Raw genomic sequence first — 21847 nt, 5'->3', positions numbered from 1 at the left:
CCAAGCCTTCAGCCAGATGTGACACCATCCAGCAGAAAGCTGTGGGGCCGTGGCTGCTGTCACAGGAAGGAAAACTTCGCTTTGGGATGTAAACTTTTAAATGCAAGGAAATGGTTGTGGAGCAATGCCGTGGAGCAGCCGAGCCCCTGCCCTGCCTGCACTGTGCTGCCGGATCAGGCTGGGGGGGCACACGCAGCCCACCCAGCTGTTTTGCAGCTGGATGGAGACCCCACTTTTCCTCTTCCCCAGGAAAATCTCCAGCCTCTGGAGTCAGGCCAGCACTGCCCGCGCAGCCAGCAGTGTGAGGCTGTCTGTTTTGATGAAAATCCCCATTTTGTGCCCAGGAAAACCCCTCCTGTTCATGGCACGCACACGTTTCAGCCCTGCTTTTCTGTCCTTGCACTGGGGAGGCAGGAGGTGGCGACGGGACAGGAGTGATATTCAGTTGATTGGGAGACCAAGTGTGAATTTTTTGGGGTCTTTGGGGTTTGGCAGCTTGAGCTGGTGTGAGATTGCAGTTGGAGCTGGGCTGGTGCTCCTTTTCCTGACTGCCTGCTGGGGCCATCCTGCCCGGAGGGAGGAAACGCACACACCTGTGGAGGCACACCCCAAATTCAGGGCAATTTGGCCCATCCTGCCCCAATTCCTGCTCCCTGGGGAGCAGGGATGGGACTCTGGCAGAACTGCCCCAGACCTTTGGGGATGCTCTGGCCAGGCATTGGCGAAGCTCCAGGGGTGGGTTGCCCCAGGGATACACACTGGGGACTTTTGGGGCAGGTGCTGCACCCTGGGTACAGGAGGATGATGCTCTTTTGGGGTCTGGCTGCTGGATGGGGCATCTGCTGCTCAGGGAGATGGGGATGACCCCCAAATATTGTTGAGGCTCATGGGTCAAAAGAGGGCTGCAAGGATGTGCCTGAGGATGCTTGGGGATATAGCGACAGAGACAGAAAACGCCCTGCAGTGCCTGGAGCCCCATCAACACGGCCCATCCCTGCTCCAGAGCATCAGGGCTGCTCCAGCCTCCTGGAGCTGTGGCTGCCCCTCGGCACGGCTGGGACCTGTGGCATCAACCAGCTTGAGGATGAGCAGCGTATTTCCACCTGGAAAATACCCACCGCTCCTCCTGGAGAGCTGGCAAGGAGCATCCTCCACATCCCTCACTTCGGAGGCACCAACCCATCCCTTGGCAGGAGGAAAAAACACCGTTCCCCCAGCATGGGCTGCTGCTGTTTGGGGTTCCCTCATCCCACTTGCACTGTGGCAGTGGTGGGGCAGCGTGGCATAGTGGGGTGCTCTGGCTGGACATGGGTGCTGGAGAGGAGGGGGAGACCCTTTTGCACCCGCAGGTGCTCCTCTGGAAAGCAAAGCGCTGCCGGCAGTGGGCAGGGCTGGGGTTTGGCCGGCATCCCCGCACACAGCCGGCGATGGATTCCAGATGGCCCGTGGGTGCATGGGCCTTGCCGTGGTGTTTTTTCGGCAGCTGGGCTGCAAGAGGGTCCTGTCCAAAGGCAACATCCGTCAGAAGGTGGCTGGTGGGGCCAGGAGAAGGAGGAGGAAGAGGAGGGGTGGTTGTTTCATTCCCTTGGCCGCCAGCTCATAGGGCAGCGGTGGCCTCGCAGGACTGACTCCATTTCTCCATGTCTCCTCCCATCCCTGTGCTGGAGGCTGGTGGCAGCAAAGGCACGTTTACTGCTGCCTAAAAATATTTGGGATGTGGGCAGCAGGCAGGGAAGATTTGGCCTGCCTGCCTGGCCAGGGGGTATCACGTGCACCCCATGCCATGTGGGTGTATGGGCTTGTGGGGACCATCCCCTGTGCTGCAGGAGGGGAGAGCCTGGGGCTGGGCATGGCTTCAGCTGGGGTCGGGGGGGGGGGGCCTGTCCCCTCCCTCCATGTTTGATGTAGGGGGATGGATTTTAGACAGGTGACAGAAAAACTGGCTGGAAATCCATCAGAGTTGGAGGCTGGTCAGGAGGAAGATGCTTGTCCTTATTGTCTGGGGGGTCTGAAAGGCCACCTGAGCGTGCAAGCTCCCAGGTCCTCTGGAAGGGTCATGGTTTGGAAGGAGGGTGCACAGCCGTGGATCTGTTTGCGTTTCCCACCCTGAGTGAGAATGTGATTTATCAGACAGGTTCAGAAACCAACCTCTGAGCAAAAAATGATGGTGATGGACACCTGTGCCTGCAGTGAGCCCCAGGGGAAGAGACTTCTCTCACTCAGAAGGACCCTTGGGTGCAAAGAAGGGGTGCATGTGTCCTCAGAGGGGCTGTGGGAGGCATACCCTGGGATGCTGCACCCAAAATCCCTTGCAAGGGGCCATGAATCACCTTCACCTTGCTCCCAGCAAGAGGTTTCCTTCCCAGAGCAGCAAGAAATTTCTCCTAGAAATTATAAACACTCATAAAAATTATGCCTTGAAGTAGGAAGAAAAAAATAAGAGCAACATGGAGAAGGAAAGAAAAAACCCCAACAACCCACCCCGTGCCTGGGATCAAAGCTAGATGCCGTTTGGAAGCCCTTAGACAGAAATATTCCCCGGTTTCTTTGGCCAAGCCGCTGCCGTGAAAGGCCGCTTTGTTCCTGTGGGCCTCGGACTCACGTTTGCCCCTGTGGACTTCGCTCCTGCCGGCAGCCGGGGAGGCTGTGTGCTGCCACCGTGCCGGCTCTGCCAGGGCAGGTGCCGGGAGCCAGCGGGGACCAGCCCAGCTCTGACTCGGCAGCAACGCTTTGATGGGTGCAGGGGTGCAGGATGAGGAACCACTGCTGCTCCTCTCCCTGCCTGCCCGCCCACCACTGAGGGCAGGTATAAAATACCCAGAGCTATTTATTCCATGAGTGATGTGTGTCCAAGTGCCCTTACATTCCTGCTCACCCCCTCTTCCGCTCTGATTCCTGGCTTTGCCTCATGTCTTCCCAAACTTTAGGCCAAAGTTACATTTGGTTTTTTTAATTTTTTTTTTTTTTAGCTATTTTTGTTGTCCTGGCCTATTTCATAAGCTGCACCACTCCATGAAACTGGAATTTCCCTTCCTTTCCCTGCTTCTATGTGTGGGGGCTCATCACCCCTGAAGGGTTGGGAACAGCCAGGTTTGCCCAAAGCTCCCCTTGCCAGAAGTAAGGAGAAATGGGGTCTCACATCCTCCAGGTCCTGTATCCTCCAGGTCCCAAATCTCCTGGGTCCAAAAGCCTCACATCCCACATGCCCCCTGGTTCTGCATACCCAAGGTCCTGCATACCCCAGGTCCTGCATACCCCTGGACCCATGTCCCCAAGATCTCACATCCCCAGGTCCCACATCTCCAGCTCCCCACCTCCCTAGGACAAGAGGGACTTTGAGTCTAAAGCTCTTTAACTCTGAAGTGTCTCACATCAAGCCAGTTTAAACCCTCTCCAGGTCTTGGATGTGGTCATGTTGACTGGTTTTGGTGGATCTAACGCAGGGTGGGAAGGGCGGCTCTGGCCAAAGCCCAGCCTGGAAAGCTCAGCTGGGCTCCTGCTCAGCCCGGCAGTGTGGTGGGGAAAGCTGCCCAGAACAGGCTGGCCCTGTGAAAAAATGGGAACCTGTGTTGCTGATGAAAAGTGCTTTCTTTGGGTAGGATGTTTGTGTTTCCTTTGGCAGAGCAGCCACAGGAGCGTGCACAGCACCTGCCCAGAGCGGGTGGGCTGGCTCTGCACCCAGCCCCTTCCCTTAAAAGTGGGAGGAAAGGGAAAAGGTTTGGGAAATGCTCCAGTGCCAGTTCTGCTTACAGCAGGCTTGTGGCTAGTGAGTGTCTCGCCTGGGCAGAGACCTGCTACAGCAGCCTGGAAAGCGGAGATCTCTCCCAGGAGCCCATGCAACAGCCCTGGGAGAGATTTATCTGCTGCCCTCGCAGCACCGTGGGATGGAGGGGCACATCCTGGCCCCTGCCCTCTTGGCATCCTGGTTTGCCCAAGATGCTCCATCCCACTTTACTTGCCCCCAGGGCCCTGCGACAGTTAATGCTCCTCTTCCTGCTCCTTATCCCTCTCTGGGAACTGGGCCCTGGATTGCTTTGGTTTGCATCATGGCAACAGTGAGGCTGAGCCAGCTGGGCCTGAGGAGCTGGGATGGAGGCTGCCTGCACTCCTCTAGATCCAAGGGAGAGTTAAGAGTTCAAGACTCTGCCCTGCGGCTCAGGTCTGGTGGGGATGGGGAAGGAAAAGGTCTCTGGGGGCAGACAGCACTGCGGAGGAGAGTGGGAGCCCATGAGGACTCTGGAGTCAGGCTTTGCTCCATGGTCCATGAGCCAGTGTTCAGGCTAGGGGAGAGTGGTTGGGTGGTTGTGGCTGAGATGTTTCCCGGCAGCCACCACTGCCACCAAGGATGGGTTTGGGGGCAGGAGGGCAGGCAGCAGCCTGGGCTGGTGATCCGCACCTTTCCTTCCCTGCTCTGCCGTGTCCTCTGTCCCAGGGAGTACAAAGCCGCCATGCAGAGGGTGCCCTGGCAGCTTGTTCCCTACTCACCACTTCTTCACAAAAGCCAGATTTCCCCAGGGGGAAAGTTTGGCCATCAGAAATTGCAGATTTGATGAAAATCCAGGGAGAAAATAGTAGCCAGTGAAGCGGTTTATCTTGGTCAGGGCGAAGCCTCCGTCCTTCAAACCTCCCTGGGAGTTTGTATTGTATTGGTAGAGAAGGGCTAATGCTGGTGTGGGACTGTGCCAGCTGAACCAAAATTGTGTTGTATGGTGGTTTTTTTTTCCCCCTTGAAAGTATTGTCCAGAGTCAAATTTTATATTTTAACATTTTGTTCCAATTTGGATAAAACCCGGTGAGTGAGATGACGAGATTTCTCATGATTCTGGGTCTGTGTCCAACCCTAATTCACCAATTTACTTGAGAGCTGCCAGCCCCTAGCTCCAAGCTTGGACTTGAAGCTCTGGAGAGGGAAATGCTGCATCTCACATCTCACTGGGAGGAATTGTGGCTCATGGCTGGGGCGAACGCTCCTCCATCCTCCTCCTGGGGCTTGGCCAGGTTGTGCATCCCTGGGGGGTCTCACTGCCTGGGGATGCAGACTGCACCCTCCTTCCTCACACCTTTCCACCCACCCAGACCCTGGTCATGGTGGGGACTGGTGTGAGAAGAAGCCATCCCAGCTGCATTTCCATGCTCAGCTGCTTCGTTCATGGCAGATGAGCCTCATGGGTCCCATGCACCAGCCAGGCATGTTGGAGCTGGCTGGAGGGGACAGGCAACCATGTCCCTCGAGGTTTCCATAAGGAACCTCCCACCCTTTTGGGCAGCTCAAGGCACCATGCAGCCCACCTTAACTGCCTTGCCACTTATTTATGAATATGTCTGTGGTTATGTGGTTCCTGTGACCCAGCAACATGGTGTGTATTAAACTAAACTATTAGACTAAAATAAGTGTGTTTTGAGAGCTGAAACCAAGGAGGAGAAGCAGAGCAGCTTGGTTGCTGCAACAAGCCCAGGCTTTCGAACCAAACCCTGGTGCCCTACATATTGAGACATTTTGGCTGGAGAACAGGCTTTTGGAGATGATTTCTTTTTTTCACGCCAGGTTTTTCCCCACAAGTAAAATCCTCCCATGAATCCCCCACTACAACCGGCTCCTGCCCTGGGGGAACAGGAATTCCATGAAAGCATCTCCGGGGGCATCTGTCCATCCATCCCGCACCCCTGCCCTGTGGTGCCATGCGTGGGGGGTGCAGGGCTGTTGCCTGCCCCCGGGAAGGGCCCCGTGCGTGACTGGGGGTTGAACCCAGGGGACTTGCAGGAAGCTCTGCAGCGGATGGAAAAATCCCAGCGATCTGCCCTTTCTCTGAGAAGACATCTGAGCTGGGAGGTGTTTTTCTTTCCATCCAGTCAGCACAGCCGCTTGGAAATTTCCTACACCGGCTCCGGGCTGTAATGTTTTCATAACGAAATGAACTGTCTGGCAAAGCCCCGAAAAATGATTCGCCAATTAGTGACTTACATCTTTCCTGTAATTCTACCTCATTAGCCTTTATTAAAAATAAATAAATTAAATAATAATAAAAAAGAGCCAGTCCTCAGGAGCATCTTGCAAAGTCCTCCCAGTTTCTTGCTGATGTTTCCCCTTCACTCTCCTCCCGCTTGGGTGCCTGGGGCTCCTGATGCAGTGGACACTGGCCCGCAACACTCACAGCTCCACATGGCTCCCGATCCCTCCAGTGCTGTGTCCTATCCCTGATGGCAGAACTGCAGGCAGAGGGGACCTGAAAACAAGGTGCTTTAACATGGGGCATCTTCCTTGCTAGGTAAAAAGCTAGATAGCTGAGCAAGCCCTCAGGGCCCGTGCAGGTGCTCCCTGCTCCCCTGCACTGTGACCAGGGGCTTTTCTGCCCTTTTTGGTGCTCCCTGCCTGCTGGCAGAGGGGCCTGCGGCTCAGGCGATGGAGGGAATGCTGACTCAGCGGCCAAAAGGGCTTACTCTGCAATGTGAGAAAATGCTAGCACAGCATTTTTTTCTAAATGGTCAACTCAGCAGGTTGGAAAAAAGTTGCTCAGCAGTCTGCAGAAACGTCCACTCATTGGGTTGCAAAAACACTGGGCCACTTGCAACTGCGACCAGCCAAGCCCCATACAAACCAGTTCTGACCGTACCCTCATTTTCCAAGGATGCTGCAGCAACACAGCATCTGACTCCCAAGTTTGAGGGGTCAAGTCTATCCTCCATTTGCCTGTGTCAGCCCTCAAGCTTGGCCCAGCCCAAGCCCCTTGGCTGGCCACCCTCAGGCTGCCCCATGCACCTTGAGCTTGTCCCCAGCAGATCTTGAGACCTTGAATGGAAAACACCTACGGGAGCAGTGGCTGCTGTGGTAACCCCCCCAGATCTCCCATGGCTGCAGCAGAGCCAGTGGTTGCAGCCCTGCACAGGGATAAATGCTGGGACTGTGGGTGCAGCAGTGCCTGGACCCTGAGGGTGGTGGGACCCTCCTGCTACACCTGCGCTTGAAAGAGAAGAGGATTGGCAACAGCACCTGCAAACTCACCCTTTTTCAGTGGCCCCAGTGCTTGGTGCTCATGAAGGAACTGGGAAACCAACATGTGATTTCTAAAACTCCTGCAAAATTAAGGATCTAAGCGAATGGATCCAGCTGAGTTGGGTCTTTCGGAAGGCTGCTTCACCGCTGCGGCCCTCCCTCCCCACCCAGCACCAGCAGTGGCGTCATCAAACGTGGTTTTCCCTGACAGCAGAGGAAGAAATGAGGCATGCAAGAACAGCGCTGATGGCTCCTGCTCTCTCTAAAGACGCTGTAAAAGGAATGGAGGGAAAGCTCCATTAAGCATGTGTGCTACATGTATTCCTCTCTCATCCCAGAGAGGGTTTCTTTTTTTAAAAGTCTCTGTTAAAGATGATGTGCATGGCCTCAGCCAGGAGACACAAACACAGCTAACACCACGACAGCCCGACCACGCTGCAGTTCTGAATTTATTAGAAACAGCTGTCAGTACATCCTTCTAAAACATTACATGTCAATGTGCTTTATTGCAATTTTTTTATTGCATTTTTTTGATCTAGAGCAAGTAGGCCCAGGATGCTTAGTGTCTGGGATTTAAAAGCCCAACCATCTAGTAAAAGAAAGTACAGCAAAATTGTAACACACCTGGTGACAAGTACAGTGTTGCATTACTGAGCTAGAAACTACAGGATGACTTGTCTGAAAACACTAACATACAATTGGTTTCCTTATGAAGCAGTTTGTTTCTTTTCTTTAAAAGTTAAACTACATGATTTTTTTTTTCTTTTTCTCCCCCCCCACCCCCCCACCCCTGACTACACCATAAACGACAGAGGAACAGGTTTTACACAAATAACAAACAAGAGTACCAAAGTTACATGCTGGAATTCATCCGGAAAACAAAGTATTTCAATAGCTTCTGGAGAAGCAGGTTCTTAACAGATGCAGTTTCCCTTAAAGAAAATAGAAGTCAAAGAAAAGCAGAAACATTAATGCAAAGGTTGTACAAAGGAGTGTGCTGTTATTTCAGCCCTCGATACAAGATCAAACACCCACTCATGCTTTACATTGAACCACACCTTATACAAAGAGTCCACTCACTAAGGGACACGTACCAACACCACCCATTGCACATCAGCTCTGGACAGGGGGTCTGGGGGTCTAATGAAACGTGCAAACGTTCACTGCATCTCACAGGAGAGCGAGAGGGTTTCTTTTGCTAAACCTTTGCTTGGAACAAAGTTGAATGCTTTGTCCCAGAGTAAGTAACACTCCAATTCAATTCGGTTTACAAATAAAGTAGTAACCCCCCAAGGAAATCCAGAGTTCGGCATTTCAGAAGCACATATGCAAGATGAACACAATAAACTCCTTTTCATTTGACAAAAACAAAGCCAATTCTGCCTAAACACATGGCAGAACGTGCTAACAGTGAATTTTGTTTTATTTTTAAGGGGCAGTGCCACTTACAGCTAATGCATATAAATGTGTACGTGAATATATTTTACATATATCTATATACATACAGTACATATACACACACGCACGCGCACACACACACACAGATGATGCAGACCATTACAATCCCATGGTGCAATAAACAGCCAGATATACAAAATTAACAGGTATCATCGAACATATCTTTGCTGGATGTAGAAGTCACTCACAAAAACAAAACAGACCAAAACCCCAACCAGCCGACCGAACGTGAACCCCCACCGCACCCGACAGAGACCCGGGGGCAGCTCACGGCTGGCCCCAGCATCCTACAACTCCCCTGAAGCGATGAGACTGATGCTGGGGGGTGATATTCACCCTTGGAGACATTTTTTGTCTTTGGATGCAATCATTTTTCCAAATGATCCCAAGCCCCTTGCTACGAGCACTTGGAAAGCACGTGGGTACAGCGCTGCTGAATACAGAGGGAAACATCCCCCTTTCATTTGCCCACGCTGATTTCACAGAAGCAATCCCAAGGGAAGGTGGTGGAGGGAGGCATCAAATTAAAGCTGCTTTCTCTAATACAGGTTGATCAACGAGGCATTTTTTTATATCAATAAGGGCCTGTTCTCACTTTTTTTTTTGCCTCTCAAGCTCATCTTACATTTTTTTAAAGGCAAATTTTAGAACAAATGGTGAGTCTAGTCATAAAACATGGCAAGCCTATGCCAATGGCAATTAAAAAAACCCAAAAAGCAAATTCTGCATTAATTGTATGGAGCCAGCCCCAAAGACCAGCACTTCAAGCACTGCAATCATCTAAACAGTTAACAAGCTAAAGCTCCCTATCTGCCCCTGTGAACAAATAGGAAGGAGTTGAAAAGATTTCAAGAGAGATTTTTTTTTTCCCTTCCCATTCGGTGGAAAGTATTTCTGCCCACAGAATGCAAGATTCACAAAAATGTTGGACAAACTTCATCTAACCCCATCCAAAGCTACTCCTCACGCAGTACTTAACTAGCCGAGCTGCTTCATGAACAGGCCCACGTTTATTTGGGCTAGTAACTCGGTTCCCTTCTGGCTGCAAGGGTTGTGCCAAGGGAAACGAGGGGATCAGCAATGCAAGTTCCCTTCCAATACAGAAAGAGGAGCAAGTCCTTAAGGACTTCTATTAACTTCCTGACTATTTCCTTGCACGCACATTTAAGGAGAGTACAGCCAATGATTCTAAAGGGAAGGGTCTGCTCTGGCATGTCCTCTTTCTTTTGTGGTTCAAGGCAGAGGTCCTACTTCATGGTCTGTCTACTGCTTCATCAAACTACAACCAGAGGGATGCTTTAGGATGCTGACCCTTCCTCTTCATTAAAGCTATTTGCTTTGAACACTGAATTTGAGCAAGCCTAAGCCCCCTCCCCTCACAGCATCTTTGTTCTTCAGGAATGTTATTTTGATTTTTGCTGTTCCAAAAGCAGAGGTTGCAAATCAACATAAGGAAACTACACCTACGAAAATCTGATTTTAAACATGATCTAAACAAAACAACCCCCAACACATCATAGTGCTTTGTAAAACTGCATTTTGAACCTGTCTCTTACCCCTCCTGATCCACAAGCAGTACCTGTTTTATGTCTGCACAATGCAGCAAGCATACAAGACTCACTAACATTTCAGATTTTTATTCCCTGTTAGTGTAACAAAAATAAAAAATAAACAGACATTCAAAAACAGAAGCAAGATTGTTCAAGTACCAAATAAGGGGCTTTTCCAAACTTAAGATGTGACACTCCTATAGCAATTCTGCTGTTTTAAACAGCCACAGCGTTCAGTTACGGACATGGTGCCACCCAAGCCTGCAGAGAGCCCAGGATTTGGGGCAACCCAGACCCTCCTCCTTCCCCTGTCCTCCCCAAAACAGCACTAAGTGTCAACATTCATTTCCACAGTCCCCATTACAGTTGCCTGGCTTTGCGAAGGACAAACTTTGATTTTTGCCCCGCTGTGACTTGACTTCAGGTATGATTAAATACAAGCTCTTTTCCTGGGAATGGCTTTCAGTTGTGGAAGTCTTGCTTACACTAGTGTCAGCGAGAAAAGAATCAGGCCCATCACATTAAATGGAAAACTTCTTGACCATCTGCCACATCAAAAGAGATGAGAATGGAAAGAGCATTTTATTTTTGGCATAAGACAGAGGGCTGTACTGGATGGAACTCTAGATTGCAACTACCAACGATGCAAAGCAGCAACCCAATCCACTGCTGATGAGAATTAAAAAAACCAAAAACCAAAGTACAACCCACAAATCTAGAGCACTCCAGTATCAGAAAGTGGCCGTCAACATATTACTGCTTCACATACTAGTGAAGCGTCTGCCAGGACATCCCTCTGTTTCTAGATTGGTTCTTCCCATTCTAAGATTACTTGTAATCAATAAAGAAACTAGTGGGAAAAGATTTATAACTTACTAACTTCAAAAACATGGCACTCGTGGCTGACACAATGGGGCCAATGGCAACTGTGGAAGTAGACCTGATTTCCATCCATACGAATACAAAATACTGAATCACCCCTGATCCCTGCAAATATACTTCAGAACAGATTAGAAGAAACTGTGCATATTTGAGTTTCAACATTCCCCCCACCCCCATTTAACACTGTGCAAAAGTTATTTATTTAACTCTACATATATATTTAATACAATATGGGTCAATGAGATCAGTACTCCTCTAACTGCAGTCCGATAACAGACAGCTGCTACAACAGTGAGACTATTTCCCCCTTTCCTCCTCCCGACGGTTTGACTCTTGAAACCAAAACCTTCTTGCATCTTACTGTTTCAAAAGAACTTGAGTTCCTTTGTTTTGCCTTTATGTTCACATTTCCTGTGTTTGTTTTAGGCTTAACAGCTGCTTTTCATACTAGGGTGTAATCCTGCACCTCACAGGCCCATTTCTGATTTCTCAGTCATGCAAGTGTAGACCAGCTCCTGGAAGCCTTGAGTTTTCTCACAGGTCTAACGCTACTGAGTGAACAGAATTAGGCCAAGCGCAGTGAGTGCGGCAGGGCGAAGCCCTTGCCCCATGGATCACACCAGCTACAAGTCAGACTAGTTTATATACATTTTTCATTTGCCCTACAAGTGCAAAATGGATGCAAAAGGAATTTGTGCAACAGCATTTGAGAGTCAAAGGGGAACAACTGTAGCAGCTCGGACTTAGGCGCCTAAACCAAACACAGAGAGATACAGCGGCAAAACACAGACTCAGAGAGGTTGCTGAGGATAATGGAGCCAAATACAAGGAACATGGGCTTAGTCTGCCCATAGCCATGATCTGAAGGTTTGGGCAAAACAGAATTTCAAAGAATGCTTCAAGATGGCTTACTGGCTCCAAGTGCATCATTCACAGCAAATACATCACCTGCGATTAGCAAATGGATCTCGGAGAGCAAGGGGCCAGAATCCCAACTCACTCACACCACTATAAAGCCAAGCTACCTTCATGGATGCCAATGGAATTACACTGTATTTACCTTGGCAGAGCTGAGGCCGGAGCCTGGACCAAGACCTCACAGGATCAGTCAGATTCCACTACAGGGAAACTTCAGACAGTCCCACTTTGCTATCCCACTGCTGTCAGTACTGCGAGGGTGTGCCAGGATGTATGAGCCTGAAAGTAGACCTGTGCTTGTTTAAAACAAAACTGAGCCCTACCTAAAAACAGGGCAGATGTGAAACACTTCAGCCAGGTTGCCTCTGTCACAAAAACAGGATCAGAAATACGTGCCCCATCAGCCTCAAATGCTAACATTAAGAGGAGAGCCCAGCAACATTGCAAAGGCAGAGAAAACAATCAGACACTCCTCTCACACAGGTTTTTCCACACACATGAGGCACCTGGCTATCATTTGTGTCTTTGAACTTATTGCCCTCATCAGACATTTGGAGTCAGCCCAACACCAAGGGAATGCTAGATGCACAAGAGGTGTGAGAAGGACAGCTTTACAGCTACCAGATTAGAACTGCAAATTATCCAAGAGGTAGGGCAAGTTTCTTTAAAAAGAAAAATTTCCATGTCCATATACCACTAAGGAATCCATTCCAGATTTTCACTACAAGCAAAGGCTACATCTCATTTTTCTTTTTCTTGGGGAGGAGGGAGAGAAGGGACACATGAGCAGATGTGGGTCACTTTGACATAGCAGCTTGTGTAAATTTTCTTCTCTCACCCAGTTTTGGCTAAGTTTTGTAGTGTTTCATTTAATTAGAAAAGTGGCATCTACACAATTCTTTGCCTGTAGATTGCACTCTGGCTGATCAGAAAGTGCCTAGGATGCGTCAGGGTCATTAGTGCAAAATAAAACATCTCACAGGCATGCCAGGCAACCAGACAACCCTTCCTGCAATGGCTGTCAGTGCTCCAGCCTTGTCGTTTCCCTGCTTGCAAATTCATGACATTCAGTGAAATAATACTTCTAGTGTAAACATTAAACATCAACAAGCTTGGCACTACTGCCCAGGCATAGAAAAAAAACCCCCATTTGAACAGGAAATAAGCCCCAGGGTCAGAAACAGGTCTAGAGCATTCTCAGACCTGCATGACTGTCTGCTTCCTGTCCCACACAATGGGTGCATTGCAAGGAAACTGCTTCCAGTAATAGGAACAAAAGTAACTTTCAAGGTTGCATACTGAACAATTACTTTGCCAGTTGCGCTTTGATGCCAAGTGGTTCAGTTTGCCAAATTTAGCTCTTTTTCATTTTAGAAGCTTAAGGAATGGAAATAAGCTGCTTTGTATACTTTCCAGGGAGGGGATTTATTGGATGATTGCTATACTTGATGAAGCCCAGGACTACCCACGCCAGTATTTGACAGCAGCCCTTGCCAAAGGATGGTACCAGACACCCAATAACTGAAGAGTACAGCTCTCTTCCCTTCCTGTGTTTTGCATCATGTCCAAAATAACTACAAGGGAATTTAGATTATACCAGTGTAAAATCTTGCTTAGCTGCAGTGGCATGAGAGTTCAGAACCTAGCTTGCAAAGAACAAATCAGAGGAGATCTATAATTAGCATGCTCACTTCTATACAACTGGAAATGACTACACCTCATGGAAGAATTTGGTACAATAAGCCATCCAGAAGCATTCAATTGCATCTACCTCTTCCATACCAAAAATCAAGTGTTACAAGAGTCTGTCATTGTTCAGCAAGAGAACTGCAACAGATGAGTGCAAGCTTCATTCTAGTTTACATTCTGAAGCACAGTATCGCTAAAAACCGAAAACAGAATCCCAAGCTGAGGAATGGGAGTAAGGGGGTAAGTGAAAAAAAAAGAGGAGTGAGCAATTACATCAGATCAGACAAATTTAGTGTTTTGAAGTCACACAATGTTTAGCTTTTCCTTTTATTTGTTTCAAGTTTTGGTGTAGAAAGTATGTGCAGATGCTAATGCAACCTTCCCCATAAGTGCTCAATCTAGCAACAAACAAAGTTTTGGTATGTTCAATTTGGTTATAAATGTTTCCTTTAAGTGAAGACCTGTAGTGCCATTGAAACCAAAACTTTGTTACTGTTGGCAAAAAAATAAAATAACTTTTCTTTACAAGCATTTTTCCATTTAAATAAAAACCTGAAGCTTTCCCATGATTCCTTTGGTCTTCTCTCACCAAATTCCATGCTACCTCAAGACAAGCCCTCTTTTGGAAGTTCGGCTGAATCGCAGTGAAGCTGCTAAAATTAACAGAGAAGAATTGCTGTGGTAGAGTTTCCCCCCTAGTTTCTCGGGAGTTTAAGACTGAAAGACATTACTGATGCCTCAAACAGAGGCTTCAAAATTGTCTCTACAAGAACAAGAGAAAACAAAATCCAATTAGAAGTTCCACTGAAGGTGCCTGGCAAAAAATTATCTCCATAAAATGATGTTTTGCTTCCAGTATTTTTGTATGCATTGTGTTGAGTTTATTCCCCTCATAAGGAAACAAAAGTATCAGTGTAAAAGCACAGCTGAGCTTTTAAGGTAGCACCAGGACACCTACACCCAAGTTGTCGTCTTGTTGCTGCTAGGCCTCTTTTTGATTCACATTCACAGAATCACTTCTTGTGCAAAACAAGCAGTCTAAGGAGAAAGAATGCCCTCCAAGTTCTAATAAAAATTGTAGAAAAGAATCCAAGATAGCCAACACTTTCCTCCTCCCCAAAATTTATCTGCAGAGAGAGGGGGGCATCTGTGCGTAGACAGGATAGGCAAGCCTGACATTTAGGGAATCATTGTGTTGGACAAGGGATGTTTGCTGGTAATGAAGAACCAAATCCTTAAGCGTGCTGTACAGGTTATATGGTTCTGCAAACCCGTAACCTCTTGGAGTGCTGTAGATCACACAGTGTTTCACTTCTCCATCAGCTCTGCAAGGAAAGGAAACAGGAGAGTTCAGCATCAAAGGACAAACCCAAAGTGACACTCTATTAACAATCAACTAACGCAGCAACCCTGCCAGTCACTAAATTACATAATGGAGGGCCCAGTACATGCAAGTAGAGGAGATTAATATAGTCTGTGAAGAAACAGTGCTTCAGGGCATGCGATTAAACACTCTTGCATAATAATCCACATAAGAGGCCTCTTCTATCCCAGCAGTACAATTCCCTACTGCATTGTTCTCCAAATGTTTCTTGGAAAAAAAGTCAAGAGCTTAACCAAGACGATAAGCACCTGAAGTCAGCAACGACTTTATGCTCAACTTATCTGGAAACCTTTCCACTAAGTGAAGCAGCCAAAACCCACAAATTCTCAGGACCTACAGAGTATTTCATGAAATAGAGCACTAACCTTCAGTGTGCATTTTTTAATGTTAAGCATGGCATGGGTTCAAGCTGGTTCATTATCTGAAGTCATAGCAACTGAGTCCCTAACTTGGCAAAGCAGTTACTGCAACACAGTATTTCCAAAGCTGCTAGAAAAAACTTATCTGCCAGAAAGATCAAGTATTATGTAATCCCTGTACTGGAGCCTATTACAATCCAAGTCACATGTAGGAACAGGTTACGTTATGCCATCCCTTTGCTAGCTTGTAGTATGATACCAACCAAGCAGAAGTATCTGATGCACCCATCCCTTCAGTGACTGAGACAAACAGTATCTTGAACATACCATCTTCAGTTACCTTGAGGTGATATACCTTCACATATTCATTTCCCAGACTTGCTTTCAGAAGCAATTAACCTCACGTGAAATAAATCAGTGAAAGCCATTTTGCACTCCAGAACAGGCTTGAAGGGTTTTTAGATAATGGAATCAGAGTATTTCTGATCTCCATTACAATGGCATAAAATGAAGTGAAACACAAGAAATCAAAGCAAGGCTGTGTGAATGTCATAAAAACTACTGCTCTCAAATAATATCTGCTCTGAAGCATCACCACGGTTATCTTAAACATACAAGAGAAAGCATCTAGAGTTGGCCATGTCTGAAAATAAGAACAGAAGATGTTACAGCTTTACAGCCCCATTTTTCTTCTTCCTATGTGTTCCTTGGCAGGGAAGAGTATGGGATAATTTGGCCTTAATTTACTTACGACTGTAGAACTTTAAGTTGGGATATTTCAGAATTCTGTACTAGCTACTGGTGACTGAAGAGACTGCTAGGACTACAGTTATTGCATATTCAAAGCACATTTTTGCAACAAAGCTTTTACCATGCTAGTCTTCCTGCAAACATGCAACACATTCCAATGGGTAGGCCTAGGCTAGGCCTGGCTTTTGTTCTCCAAAATAAAGAGCTGTGGTAGAGATTTATGCATTGAGTAGTTGAAACAAAAAGGAAAATAGACTTACACCACAGAACAAGCATAACATCCTTTCTTGCTACTCTCACGAATTAAAAATGCTCCATCAGGCTTCCCACAGAGCAAGTCTTCTGCTTGGATACGGTTGAGATCCCCAACAAACCAAGTTTTCTCATCATGATGTGGCAGGTTTTCATCTTCTTCATTCACAAAGTATGTGCTGAAAGAGGATAAATTTGTTAACTTAACCAATGGTCAGTAAAGGAGTTAACAAGCAGAGTGAGTTATTTTTGCAGAAATCAAAGAAATACCAGAACATACCGAAGTTGGGAAGTCAGATTCCCAATGGACATATATTAAAGGCTTCAACTTAGAACTTAATTGTTCCAACTTTGTTTAATCCTAAATATTCCAGAGTTGCTGCTGCCTCACACAACAAAGTTCCCCTAGGAATTTCTCCCTTTTTCTGCAGTCCTTCCTTTTTCTACAATGCTTTACTGAGAAATTGGTGGTTTGTATTACCAACCCCCACAAAAGAAAACACTAATTAATGGAACACCTCTCAGTGAAATCATATATATAGTGACACTTACTCATCAATATTTTCATTTTTGATCCCCAGCCAGTCATTTATTCGCTTCTGTCTCACCCCTTTGTGATTGAGCCATCTGTCAGAAGAAGAGAGCATTAATACGTTACTTCAGAGTACATGTATGGATTTTCTTACTGAGCAAGCTGAAGCTCAGACATGAGGTCCCACAAAGAAAGAGTCTGGAGCTTAGTTTGTTCTCCAGTAGCAAAATCCATAGAAAGACCATGGATTCCATAAGAATGCTTCCTTGCATCATCTTCTGAGATGCCTCCTTTACTGGACAGAGCAGAAAGGAGCCATGAAGCCACCTCTTAAATGAAGAAAAAGGGTTGAGCTGAGGAAGAGGTTCTGCCTCCGCACAGTGCAGTCCAGAACAGAAGCAGAATACAAATTGTGACAACTGCCTGTTTCTCTTGGGAAAACAAAATAGGTATTGCCACTGGCTGCTTCTAACCTCCTAACATCACCTTCTGAGACAGCATCTTTCCCTCTGTCTTCTGCCAGAGTCCTAGTGCACTGAGTCCAGCCCAAGGACATTAGGACCTGGATAACAGGGGTGTCAGTGACATCAACAGTGGGTACGAGCAACATCTGCCACACCTAGCACAAAAAGTACTAACGTCTGTTGTATTACCAGGCACAGGTTTTGTTTATAACTCATTTATCTCAAATGTTTTATTTACAGGAGTTACAGAATGTGCACCTAGTTGTGGTAGGCTCTTTAAGTCATGAAGAGGCCAACCAATTACTCAGACATCCCATGCCAGAATGTAGTACCTTAGCACTCACACAACTTTGGTTATGAAAAGAAAATTAAATTCCCATTATCCTGATGGAAACAGTCATTAATCAGGTTAATCAGAGACACTATTCCGAGGTACAGGTCAGGCTTACTTACACAAGATACTGATCTCTGATTTTGCGGAGCTGAATTAGGTCAGGCTTGATACTATTCATTTTCTTATCAGTCTCCCTGTTGTCCAGAGCTTGCTTCTTCAAATCTTGTTCCAGGCGCATTTTACTGTCATGGATCTCACCCAGACGTGATTTTAATTTTTCATAGTTCATCATTATCCTGCAAACAAGTGTAATGTTGGAGAGGTGAAGTCAAACCAGTCTAGAAGGACTGAACCTTACTGGTAGCACTTATATAAAAGTATGACAAGAACTACCATAACAGCAGCTCCTCCCTTTGACTGCCTCATCTTAACATGAAAATTACTGTCAGAGTGCCAGAAAAGAGCTCTTGCCAGAAGGCCTACCACCCTTTTGCATAGTTTGAACCTTCAGTTTACCTTAATATATTTCCTTCTGGCAGAGATGCAGGAACAAATTATCTCTAGGAGGATAAACCAGAAGAGATTCCTCCTTAACTGTCAGATTCACTTTTTGGTATATCAATTATGCAGTCCCACCACAGGTATCAGAACTAACAAGATTTCAGATGCAGACTTCAATTACTGATCAAGAACTACCAGGAAGTAATGCTGCCTGTCTCTTAATTCAAGATTAGGTTGCATGTTTGGTACAATTCAGGAAAATTACTTATTTCCCCTGTTAATTTATCTTTAGTGAGAATGAAGCACCACAATCGCATAATAAGGTAACTTCTCAGTCTAAAAATTTCTTTAAGGTTAACCTACTGTGATTCATAAAGCACTGTGTCAGGTTAGACCTGGCATTTCTTCAAAGGCCCAGATACATCTCTTTCTGCTAGTATCTTCACAGAAGGGCAATTTCAAATAAGGCCCTTACTGAATTTCTGTTAGATGGCCACTATCAGCTACCAAGTAGTGGCAATGAAATACTGCTCTTTTTTGAAAGTGACTAAAACTGACTACGGACTATGAGATTTACCAGATCTATGCACATTTCACAGTTTACAGGTAAAGATTTTTCCGAATTATATTCTGAGCAAACCCAAATAGAAGTGGGATAAGCAAATGAAATTATTGTTTCCTGATCCCCTCCTGGTCCTCATCGCAGTATCTTGATTTACTGAAGAGAGAATAATCCAGAGATCTCCCACCTCTTCTGTCTACAGTGCAATTCCTTGACAGAAGAGGGCTTTACTGAAGGTTCAGGCACCTTGAGGGAAGGTCTCACAGAAAATACTGAGTTTACAAAGTGTTTTATGTGATGCAATATTATATAACAGAATTTCATGGGAGTGTCAATGTGGACACCAATTCTTCCATGTAAGCAAACACAACTTGAGAACCTACCGTTCAATTTCTTTGTCATTCCCCTCCCTGCGAAATCGCTCAATGTATTCTTTGCTGTATCGCTCTTGTGAGTGGCACTGTTCCTCAAATATCTTAATAGTTTCATTAAATGCTTCAATTGCGGTCCTCTTCATCTGAATTTCCTATGTGAGGAAAGAGTCCATCATTTGTTCATGATACAGATGACAGTGCAAGACTCAATTATGTTCCCTAAACTGACTGAGAAGATGAACTTTTCTCCCCCCACAAGTCAAATCAGTTTTAAATTTAGTGAAGTGTCCTAGTAGAGTCAGGGAAGTCCAGGGAAGACTTACTCCCTCCAAGTTTACCCTCCTCTCCCACATGGCTGAAAACCCCTCAAATATTTTACTCATATTTTCCATCTTAGCTTGCAGGAAGACTGCCAGCAAACCTCCTCCCCCTCTATGAACTATCTTATTTTACAAGAAGCAGTCCAAATACTGTATTCACGCTTCCTTAATGCATAATATCTGGTATCTGATATGAACATGACTTTATAAAAAACCTGGACAAACCCCTCTACAGTTCTCAATGCTGCATACAGCAGCTGGAAATACTCACCAGCAAAGGAAGAAGTCTGCACTGCAAAGCCTGTAGGTGATGGCCTTCATCACCACTCTACCTTATACTAGGAAGCGCAGCTCCTCTTCTGTGCCCTACACCATGCCTCTAGGACTATCAGCAACAAGTAATACTCACTGTTTTCATCAATTTTGAAACCACCTTGCTCTATTCCACAACTTACTAAGCTTTTTCCTTGTATTTTCTGACCTTGGACTGCCTTTATTAGCCATAACAAGTTAAAATAATTTTCTTTACTTTTTAAAGAAGAAAGACTCTACAGATAGCTAAAGTAGAACCAACCTGTGATGTTCTGGTATATTCTTCATACAATTTGTCGTACTCTTTACTCTTTTCCTGATACTGAGCATGGTATTCTTGAAGCTTTTTACCTACTGCATCTATATTATCTTCTTTCACCAACTGATCCTGTACATACAAAAAGCTATTAAGTCTTCAAGCAAAGCAGCTTTTCCTTAAGAGTATTCATTTGTCCACTTATGCATGTTTGCATTTTTTTTTTTTTACAGCTTTTAGCATCATTTTTATAACCAGGTTTCCACAGAACACAAATACCATATCTAAATCCCCCGTCCTCCATTCAACAAGTTCCATAGTTTACAGACAATAGGAACTGGAACTATGGGACACCAAGAACTATGCCAAAATACTAAGCTTCCAAAACCACACTACACCTTAGGTCTAGGATTGCTATCCCCTATTGGAGAAAGGAGGAAGTGAATTGCTTGGAATCTGAAGTTAGAGATCAGAGTTGTTGGTTTGTTGTTTGGTTTTTGTTTTTTGGTTTTTGTTTTTTGGTTTTTTTTTTTGTTTGTTTGTTGTTTTTTTTAAAAAAGCCCTGCAGTTCTTTTTCCTTAATGCAAGACAATGTCTCTGGCTACTGAATAAAACTTTAAAAAAAAAAAACATTCTTGAAAAATTTAGAGGCTATGCACAGAGTGAGCAGCTGCCATGGATCATATGTACTTCAAGGGCAACACTGTCCAGAACAGTGCCCTGCAGGTCCACAAGGGACCAAGGGGAAAAAAAGGCTTCTCAGAGGTTCAAGTCTGTTGCACGTCTTAGACTGCTCAGATGGAGACTGGAAGCTTGGTAAAATGAAGAAGCTTAAATGGCTAGACAATTTGGAAGACCCATTATTATGAGCCAAGTGAGGTCAAATGTGAAAAATCACCTTTTTTTCCTCAGTTTTCAAAAAAAAAAAATCAGACTTCACAGAGAAAACAAAATTATACACACATTTGCAATTTTTTTCTTGTCTGCACTAACAGCTATATTGGGGTCCGATGAAGATCTTACCTGCTGATACCGGGACACCGGATACATCAACTTCACATCAAGCTTCGGGTTATACTGAGCAAGAGACTCATTGCGGTAGTGGTTAATCAGTTCCACAACAGAATTAAACGTCAGTGGATCAGAAAAGCCGTATTTTCCATCCCGATGATAGATCTTTATCAGTTTATTGTTGCCACCCTTCCTGTAAAGCAGTACAGTCAGTCAGAGGTTTTACTGTGTACCTCCTATCCCGCTTCAAGACTAAGGCTGCTAACAAAGACACCAGTGAATTTCCTGGGCAAGTGGCTTTGACACTCTACACCTTCATAGGGATTCTTTACATACGAGCAGATACTGGTAGTTTAAGAGTCAGAATTATCATCAGATATTATTTGAACAGGAGCAAAGCCCAAAGTAAATATCTTCCTATGCTTTCATTCTAGAGCCAGCTTATGGTATTTAAGACCTAGCCTTGCCATAAGTTTTGCAAGGGAAGAGGAGGATGCTGAAGGCTGAATAAAGGAGCCATATGAAAACCCAAACCCACAATTTCCTGCAATTTGGGGTCACTAAGAGTATACAACTGAATATACATTTATACAGTGATTAACAAGTCTTTTGAGTAACGGATGGTAACACAGGATACATGAACCTAAACAAAATCCTCTGAGGATTACAAGATGGTTGTTAAGTTTAGGGCTTTACATTATCCAGATCTATACATTCTAGTGGTTTCCCCAAATATAGTGCTTATTTCTTCCTTTTTTCACCAATAGACTGTTTAGACAATATCCTGTCCTTCCTGCACTCTCAATTTTGGTTCCTAAAGACATCTGCATTCAGCAAAATAACCAAATCATGCCAAACCTTAGTGCACAAGCTGTGAACCTCAAGGCAGAAGTCAAAGCAGAATTTAAACTACACTCTTGACCTGCCATTAAGACAATGGAATTTCAA

General features: G+C 45.7%; 1 protein-coding gene across 2 annotated transcripts in view; it reads right to left on the bottom strand.

Moving 5' to 3' along the window:
• Positions 1 to 7422: 7422 nt before the first annotated feature.
• PIK3R3 (phosphoinositide-3-kinase regulatory subunit 3) overlaps positions 7423 to 21847 on the bottom strand; it is an 81840-nt gene continuing 67415 nt past the window's right edge. For both annotated transcript variants that reach the window (XM_074832134.1, XM_074832135.1), the window contains 7 exons: positions 20912 to 21092; positions 19895 to 20020; positions 19010 to 19152; positions 17683 to 17859; positions 16786 to 16860; positions 16242 to 16412; positions 7423 to 14813 (listed from right to left, as the gene is read on the bottom strand). In XM_074832134.1, the coding sequence (XP_074688235.1) occupies positions 14612 to 14813; positions 16242 to 16412; positions 16786 to 16860; positions 17683 to 17859; positions 19010 to 19152; positions 19895 to 20020; positions 20912 to 21092 (1075 nt within the window). In that variant the 3' untranslated portion in view covers positions 7423 to 14611. The remainder of the gene's footprint in view (positions 14814 to 16241; positions 16413 to 16785; positions 16861 to 17682; positions 17860 to 19009; positions 19153 to 19894; positions 20021 to 20911; positions 21093 to 21847) is intronic.

This window comes from Strix aluco, chromosome 8 (assembly GCF_031877795.1).
Source record: "Strix aluco isolate bStrAlu1 chromosome 8, bStrAlu1.hap1, whole genome shotgun sequence".
Classification (NCBI taxonomy): Eukaryota; Metazoa; Chordata; class Aves; order Strigiformes; family Strigidae; genus Strix; species Strix aluco.
Note: the sequence above shows the minus strand (reverse complement) of the source record. Positions and strands in the feature narration are given on the sequence as shown.